The sequence below is a fragment of the Achroia grisella genome, unplaced genomic scaffold, assembly GCF_030625045.1.
Source record: "Achroia grisella isolate CSIRO2021 unplaced genomic scaffold, CSIRO_AGI_Agris_v1 utg478, whole genome shotgun sequence".
Taxonomy (NCBI): Eukaryota; Metazoa; Arthropoda; class Insecta; order Lepidoptera; family Pyralidae; genus Achroia; species Achroia grisella.
In genome coordinates this window covers 3,235,001-3,244,256 of record NW_026712882.1, presented here as the reverse complement: position 1 = coordinate 3,244,256, position 9,256 = coordinate 3,235,001, and the positions used below count along the sequence as shown (strand labels likewise).

Below are 9,256 nucleotides of genomic sequence, written 5' to 3'. Positions count from 1 at the left end.
CCCAGACTTATAAAAAAAAAAATTAAATTAGGGCCGAGAATACCCAGAATTATTTTAAAAAAAAATTGTTTTTTATTTTAGAGATAAGTTTAAAGCAAAACACTGCAAAATATTCACCAACTACTATAGAATTATATTATACAAAAGCGATCGATACAATACAGTGAGAATGGCACAAAATATTATTATGTTTGGTGTATTTTTTTATTTTTCAGTGATATGCAGTGTGTTTGGTTTGTTCTTTTTAAATTGGATTATGCATGTGAATAAATGTTCTCAATTAAATCTGGTTTGTTTCTAAATAAGTATCCTGTTCATTCCATAAAAAATATATATACGAGGGTAGTTATTAATAAGTATACCACGCCATAATGCGGGTAGATTACTCATGAACCTTTCTGACACACAGAAGCAAAGTGGATATTTAAACACTCCACAGTTTATATATATATTTTATTATTTCATAATTTTTTACTTGCTTCTTGGACAAATAAAGACTATAATTTATAGGCTTGGTATACCGTTTATGACTAGCCTGTAATATTTAAATTGTATTTAGACTTACATGAATCAAATTAAGCACTAATAATTATATTTCAATAGCTAAGTGGAAAGTAAATGACAGGCAGATAATGCGGTCATTACAATCCTCAGTTTTCAGACGTGTCTCTCATTGTTGCAGGTGAAGTGGATTTCTTTAAAACAATGATGCAAAACATGTTGCCCGTTGTGCCAATGAAGACAAAAAACTACTGGTCCCGATATGACATGTCTTACGAATGTGAGAAATGCAAACGGAAGTACAGACATAAGAGTACATACAGACGGCACATCACGTACGAGTGCGGCAAAGAGCCCATGTTTCGGTGTCCCTTCCTCGACTGCACCTACAAAGCTTACCAAAAAACCCACACCGATGCACATATCAAGACGAAACACAAAATTATGTCGTTAGAATACAAACGATGATGTATGACAGTAAGAGATTATTATTAAAATTGTGATATTAAAATGTTAATTAATTGTAAATTTATTTATACTAGTTTTATTTTAATCCCCTTGACTAAAAGAGGGGTATAAGTTAGACGTGTCTGTGGCATAGCTCCTAAATGAAGAGACCAATCATAAGTCGTAACTACAATTTATTAATATTTTTAGAAACCTCCAAGTATTACTAAAATATTTAATTTCATAATTATGATACAATATCTATGATTTTCTCTTGGAAAAAAATACCACACTGATTAAGTGATCAACTATACAAATTTTAATTCGAGATTTCCTACTCCACTTGTGTAGTAGATCTTAAGATTGAAAAAAGAGTAAATGTATATTCTTTCTTCGTATATGGAATGAGTGCCACTGTAACATAAATATTCACAATCGCGAAATATCGTTTTCTATAGCATACCCGCTCCACTTCCTAAATAGACATTTACTTATGAATTAAAATATTTTATAATGTAATGAATAATGTATGCCCGTTTAGGAAGGAAAATGTTTAAAGTACATACAATAGCAGCATTTATGAAATTAAATTTACACCCCAAATGCAAACAATTACCAAAGTTATTTTAAAATTACCGCCAAAACCACATTCTTTTACCATAGAGACTTCCTCTCTCCAAATCCTGCTAAGTAAATAATCACCACAAGTTAATGACATTCAATGTTCCAATTATATAAATAAAATATTTTTGCGATTAATAATAATTCACACTTGGGAAAACAAAACAATCACACAATTAAGCAAAATTTTAATCACTATTATTATTTTCACATTCTCGTCATTTTTATCCTAGTTTTGCAAATGTCTGAATGAAGTGTCATTTTGTCAAAGTCAATTAATTGTCAAAACCGCAAATGAAAATGACTTGAGAATCTAGAATTTCACGAATGTTTTGATCGCATAAAATATTATGAATTAATAATTTAATATTAAAATGATATCATTTATTCTTAGTTTATGAATATAATAAGTATAGATATAAAATCGAAATGAATCGTTTAATCAGCATAAGTAGAGGCCATATTAACACTTTAAAAAATAACCTTACTGGTTCAATATTGGCACCAAATAAAAGTTTACGAGATGTAGTTATAATTCGTGGATTACACGACCAAAAGAGAAATGCTCGATCTACTCTCAACTACGTTGTTGCCATCGGGGTTATGACTGTAGGTCTGAGCTACGCAGCAGTTCCATTGTATAGGATATTTTGTCAGGTTAGTATATCCATTACTCCCATAACTGATGTAATAACGGGGGGCTAAAATGAGAGTAGTCTAGTCATGTTGCCCTTTGAGAGGTGGTCCAAACTTGTGACATATTGGGTACCAATATAATCTTTGCTATTATGACATGACATAATCAATCTCAGGATAGATCTTTAGAGACGTGAGAGGGAGGCCTTTTATCAGCAGTGTGACACAAATAGGGATATAAAACAGTTTTCAATGAAGTAAAAAATTTAATTTGTGTATTGTATCAATATATTTTTACTATACTCTGTATTTTTGGAGTTAAGTTTACTATCTTTTAATCTATGATCAAATTTATATAGTCACTTATAGTTATTTAGTCCCTTTGTAGAGTTGTAGCCCTTGCCCATTCATAAAATAAACTTACCAGTTCTTCTCAACTGAAGTAGCTAGTCAAAGTGAATGATAGTGATAAAAAACAAGATATACATGAGAGACCAGAAGACCTATGTTAAGAAATAATTTTGAGTAATAGTAGGTGATTATTATCACTACACTGCAAATGTTCTTAAAATAAATACTTCTTACATTGTAGGCATACAGCTATGGCGGTACAACTGGGCACGTCCAGGCAGATGATGCAATCAGTAATATGACTGCCATGAAGAACAGACCGCTGAAGATCAAATTCAATGCAGATGTAGCTTCCTCTATGCAATGGAATTTTAAGCCGCAGCAAGGTGATATTACTGTGAGTATCATTTCTATAATAACTGTTAGGTGTATACAACCTCCTCATCGATTATGATTTAATAATAGTTTAGTTGTCATATACAGATTAACTTTGTTGTAAAAAAATATTAAAAAGCAATACAATTCTGCAAACATACATATTATTTATTAGTTAACATATCTCACATATGATCTCAACACAAAAGAAACCCACCACAGCACCAACCTTTTGCACTAATGCAAACTTATTTACACTAATATTATAGAGAAGGGGGAAAGGATTGTTAGTAATGAGAACTAGTGGGTCTTTTGCTAACTATATCATTTCAACCTCAATGTGGTTTTCCCTGGAAACAATTTAACAATTTCCGGGTGAATTTGCTAAGATGAGCAAAGCCTAATAAAAGCATTATATATTAGCAAGAGAAGAATGGTTAAGAAATATTTTATTTGTTTTGGATTAAATAATAAATACTTGATCAATTACAAAATCAAAATTGTTCTACACACTTAAAAAATTATTCTACATGCTCTGTTAGATGTTTGTTACTCTTTCATGCAAAATTACTGAATAGATTTTGATGAAACTTTATAATAATATAATTTATACCTCAGAATAACACATAGGATATAAATTTCGTGCAGATGAAACTGCTGGCAAACCTAATAAATATATTAAAATTTAGTAATGTTATTTATAATAAGCTTTTATATATTTATAATAAGCTTTTATACTTCAAGTTCATTACTTGAAGTATAAAAGCTTATTATAAAGTCTTTACTGTTTATTGCAGGTGGTGCCAGGTGAGACAGCCCTAGCTTTCTATACCGCTCGCAACCCTACAGACAAGCCAGTGACAGGCATCAGCACATACAATGTGATACCATTCGAAGCCGGGCAGTACTTCAACAAAATACAGTGCTTTTGTTTTGAGGAGCAGCAATTAAACCCACATGAACAGGTATATTTCTAACTTTAATTATTTTCTAAGCACTGATAATTTTGTCAATTAGAAAATGCTTGTAATAACGTTTTTCAATACACAATATACACGGCAAACACTCAGAGCAATACAACAATCTTAGTGATGGCATGATAATAATAATTCATATACTTTCTCCTTTCGTTTTTAATCAATTCACAGAGTGTGATGTTAAGAAAAGCATTATGGCAATTTCCTCTAGCGCTGTTGGTGTTGACTGTATCAGTCGCAATATGATTCTTCCTATCCTCGATCAGATCCTATCAATTATTTGCCATATCCTTAATCACTCCGTAATAACTAGTGTTTATCCTAAAATCTGGAAAGAAGCGCAAATAATCCCTCTTCCAAAAAAGGCCAATCCCGCATCTCATTCTGATTTCCGTCCCATCTGTATTCTACCTTTCCTTTCCAAAGTCCTTGAACGTTTGATTCACAACCAATTCACCTCGTTCCTTAACGAAAACAACCTAATAAATCCTCTTCAGTCTGGTTTCCGACCTGGTCACAGTACAACAACTGCTCTCGTTAAAATCACTGACGATATCAGACTAGGTATGGAAAAAAGTCAGTTAACTATCCTTACACTCCTTGACTTTAGTAACGCCTTTAATACCGTAGATTTTGATATCCTCGAGGAATTGCTACGCTCTCTTAACATATCTCCACCTGTAGTTGAATGGTTTCACAATTATTTGTCTGGGCGTCGGCAGCAAATCCGCATTGATGATACATTTTCATCATGGTGTGATACGTTTGCCGGTGTTCCACAAGGTGGCGTTTTATCTCCCTTACTTTTCACAGTTTTTATAAACTCAATTTCTAACTTACTAACTTCTTCCTACCATCTATATGCAGACGACTTACAAATTTATTATCAGGCTCCACTAGAAAACTTCAATGACGCTATTTCCGTAGTTAATAGTGATTTGACATACATTACAAACTGGAGTAAAGCTTTTGGATTAACAATTAATGCTACAAAAACTCAAGTCATTATAGTAGGCAGCTCCAGAATTAACAGGATCGACTGGTCGACTATCGCTGAAATTAAAGTGAATGACGAAGTAATTCCCTTCAGTACTTCTGTCAAAAACCTGGGCATTCATATTGACAGCTTTTTTAATTGGAGACCGCAAATTCAAGCAGTTAGCAGGAAAATATTTGCAGCGTTGGGGTCATTACGGAGGTTGCGCAATTTCCTGCCCATTGCTACCAAAATTACGCTATCTCAATCTCTTCTTCATCCCATACTTGATTACGCCGATACATGTTACTCTAATCTTACAGAAGACCAACTTAATAAGCTTGAGCGACTTCAAAATACTCTTATAAGATTTATTTTCGGTCTTCGAAAATTTGATCATGTTTCCGAGTTTCGCACTAAACTCAAGTGGCTTCCTATTCGCTTTCGCCGGAATACTCACATTCTTTCCCTTCTCCATAATATCCTTTATAACCCTTCAACTCCTAACTATCTGAAGGAGCGGTTTGTTTTCCTTCATAGCTCTAATAACGCCAATCTTAGGTCATCGGAGAATCTCCAGTTAAAGACACCAGTACATCATACTGCTTTTTACGACATGTCCTTCACGGTACTTGCTGTCCGACTATGGAACGATCTGCCACTTCCCATACGTAAATTGACATCACTGCCTACTTTTAAATCGAGCGTTAAAAAATATTATTCACAAAACTTATCTGCATAGTAACGTCGCTATTGTATAGATATTATTTAATTTATTTATATGTATATATGTATGTATATATATGTGTGTATGTATATTTTATACATAATGATTATTATGTAGTCATATGTATGTGTATATGATATGTAAATTGTACATCCAACAACGAATTGTTATACCTCGACCAGACACAGTCTAATCACTCCTCTCCATCCTAAGGTTGCCTGGAAGAAATCGCTATTTAGCGATAAGGCCGCCGATTGTTACCTCTATATTATAATTATTTTGTTATTATTTTCATATTTAATGTACATATTAATTTATGTAATTACTCTTTCTGTGAGAGGAACAATAAAGTGTTTTTCATTCTTTCATTCATTCATTCATACTTTATTGCTGAACAAAGGCTGTTGTACAACTGTGGATGTATTACGGGCTGAGATGATGATGATGATGATGATGATGATGATACTTTATTGCACTTGTAACACTAAAAAATATAGATGTAAACAAAATTGTAAGACTGAGGAGATTGTTCATAAGATAATACAATTAACACAGTGCCATTCAGATAAAGCTAAGCAGAGTTTGTACCTTACTAGACAACTGATATAAATACTTTTTTTGTCAATAAATATTTAATACATATAGAAAACACCCAGACCGACAAAAACAATTATACTTATGAATACCAATATTTCTACAATACAAAGAATCGAACCCGAGAACATCGGAAGAAATGCGATGTGCTAAACCGCTAAACACTGAAACCGTGAACTTAAACATCATTTTGTTACTTTCAGGTGGACATGCCAGTATTTTTCTATATAGATCCAGAGTTTACAGAAGACCCCAAGATGGAATATGTGGATGAAATAGTGCTCTCGTATACATTCTTTGAGGCTAAGCAGGGTATGAAATTACCTGTGCCCAGCTATGTTAAACAGTGAAATTATTGTTATAGCATTTATGTAGTTTTTTTTATTAGAAAAATGATATTTCAGTGAACTAAACACTATGCAGAATAGTCGATTAATGTCTCAAAATAAAGGTAACTTGACAGCTTGACAACATTGTGTACATCAGTTTATATATATCTTGTTTGTGGACATGAATTAAAAATAGTTTTTTATTACTCCTGTAATTCTGTAATTGTGTTGAATTTTTATCAACTGTTAACTTATTTTAGAATAAACATGTTATTTTTTATAATTTATTATTCATTTGCTTTACCTTTTACTTAATATTACCTGTGGTATTATCGTATTTAAAGACAACTGAATGTGCGCAAAAAACTATCTTGCTTTAAGCAGACAGTAATTAATATACTTCTAAGTATTTAATTGTTATGTTAATAAATAAAAAAATTGTCGAATGAAAAAAATAACGAGTGCTGTAATGGTTGAAATTATTGGTGTTTGGTACGAGGCATTAGAACACCATCATAATTTTAAAAGAATTGAAGAACACTGGAGAGTAATTACTTTAATAAAAGATTGATGAGTTTGCATAAGGTTTATTGTTGGGATGTTAAGCGTGGTGGAGAGTAGTTACTTAAATAAAAAACTGATGATATTGTATCAGGTATATTGTTGGGATGTTAAGCGTGGTGGAGAGTAGCTACTTAAATAAAAGACTGATGATATTGTATCAGGTATATTGTTGGGATGTTAAGCGTGGTGGAGAGTAGCTACTTAAATAAAAGACTGATGATATTGTATCAGGTATATTGTTGGGATGTTAAGCGTGGTGGAGAGTAGCTACTTAAATAAAAGACTGATGATATTGTATCAGGTATATTGTTGGGATGTTAAGCGTGGTGGAGAGTAGCTACTTAAATAAAAGACTGATGATATTGTATCAGGTATATTGTTGGGATGTTAAGCGTGGTGGAGAGTAGCTACTTAAATAAAAAACTGATGATATTGTATCAGGTATATTGTTGGGATGTAAAGCGTGGTGGAGACTACTTAAATAAAAGACTGATGATATTGTATCAGGTATATTGTTGGGATGTAAAGCGTGGTGGAGAGTAGCTACTTAAATAAAAGACTGATGGTATTATATCAGGTATATTGTTGGGATGTTAAGCGTGGAGGAGAGTAGCTACTTAAAAAGCAAGACTAATGATATTGTATCAGCTATATTGTTGGGATGTCAGCTTGATAGAGAGTAGCTACTTAAATAAAAGACTGATGAAATCGTATCAGGTTTATTGTTGATATGTCGGGCTAGCGGCGAGTAGAAGTCCAAAATCTAGGCCTTGATGGCGGCGGTGACGGGGTACCCCCTGCGCAGCCCCATGCACTGGTCGCGGTCTATGAAGAGCGCGGCGGCCTTGGCGCGGAGGTCGGCCTCGAGCGCGGCGCGCGCGCCCACCAGCGCCTGGTGCGTGGCCTCCGCCGCCGCCGCCCGCGCCCGCAGCCGCTCCATCGTGTCCTGCAGCTCGCACACCTCCCTCACCAGCCTGCCAGTGTACCACGCCTCGTATTAGGGGGGCAGCGGATTGCTAGTAATGTGGAGTCGTGTACGATGTCAGGTTGTCCACGCGGTTCCCCCTGGAAACCATCGTGATAAATTCCTGATGAATTTATCATGATGGGCTAACTGAGCTGACCTCATATTCATCTTATCATACCCCATTGGTGCCCCGCTAGTGTAAACCGTTAGCGCAGGCGAGGGCACCATTCCATTATCATCTTAAAAAAAACCCCTCATATTATTTCGTATCCCTTCGAAAAATCTTCTAATGCTACGTTTACATTCAGCCGCTTCCCCTACCACTCGCGCTGGCGGAAATATTGGCGGGCGACAACCCTATCGCTTAGGGCTGAATGTAAAAACACGCTGCCACTCGCGCTGCCAGTCCTTTGACTCGCGCACGAAAAACCGACAATCAAGGGAGCGCCGGGCAGCGCGAGTGGCAGCGCCAATGGCATGGGAAGTGTTTCCACTCGTGTTTACACTCTCGCACTGCTCACTTCCCTGCCCACTCGGGCTGAGTGTAAATTAGGCACAAACACCGTGTACAAGTTTGTGGCAATCCGTACAAGCGTGACGGCCTCGGTGGTTTAGAACACCGCTTTACGATGTTCGCAGGTTCGATTCCTCGTACGATAGTAACATATATGTATATTCATGAGTATGATTGTTTGTATCAGTCTGGGTGTTTTCTATGTATATTATGTACCAGCAAGGTGTGACCGCCAGGGTAGCATTATAGCTAACAGAGTCAAAGTATAACAGAACAGTTGATAGCAAATACCTGTTGTGGGCATCGTCGCGGCACTTCTCCAGATGGGGGCGGTTGGTCCTGGCCTGCAGCCGCGTATGCGCCACTTTCATTGGCTGCAGTTTGTCTTCTATCGCCTTGTTCAGCAGCTCCAGAGTCTTCTCCACGTCGAAGATCTCTTGTTGGGTCTAGAATTGTTCCTTATTCATTACTTATATTTTTCCCTCTAAACCAGTCTCCCAAAGTGGGGCCCATACCTCAATCTCAATTTGAAAATAGACTCTAATAAAATTATATGGAATGTAAACAATTTTTCATTACATGTTTTCATAATTTACTTACTGTTTCATAATTTAAGTAACAATCAATTTTTTTATGTTACTTCTAAATTTTATATGTTACAATGGGGGGGGGGACAT

General features: G+C 35.2%; 2 protein-coding genes across 2 annotated transcripts in view; one reads left to right on the top strand and one right to left on the bottom strand.

The window, feature by feature from the left end:
* The first annotated feature begins 1,888 nt into the window (after window positions 1-1,888).
* Window positions 1,889-6,696, top strand: LOC131845683 (cytochrome c oxidase assembly protein COX11, mitochondrial). Its single transcript, XM_059194776.1, has 4 exons — window positions 1,889-2,226; window positions 2,798-2,953; window positions 3,729-3,896; window positions 6,409-6,696. Exons 1-4 carry the CDS (start codon window positions 1,999-2,001, stop codon window positions 6,553-6,555), a joined length of 699 nt encoding a protein of 232 aa, XP_059050759.1. The 5' UTR covers window positions 1,889-1,998; the 3' UTR covers window positions 6,556-6,696.
* A 1,120-nt stretch (window positions 6,697-7,816) lies between these two features.
* Window positions 7,817-9,256, bottom strand: part of LOC131845603 (tektin-3-like) — a 10,343-nt gene continuing 8,903 nt past the window's right edge. Inside the window, exons 10-11 of the mRNA XM_059194678.1 lie at window positions 8,871-9,025; window positions 7,817-8,072 (exon numbers count right to left, since the gene is read on the bottom strand). Coding sequence (XP_059050661.1) covers window positions 7,862-8,072; window positions 8,871-9,025 — 366 coding nt within the window. The 3' untranslated portion in view covers window positions 7,817-7,861. The remainder of the gene's footprint in view (window positions 8,073-8,870; window positions 9,026-9,256) is intronic.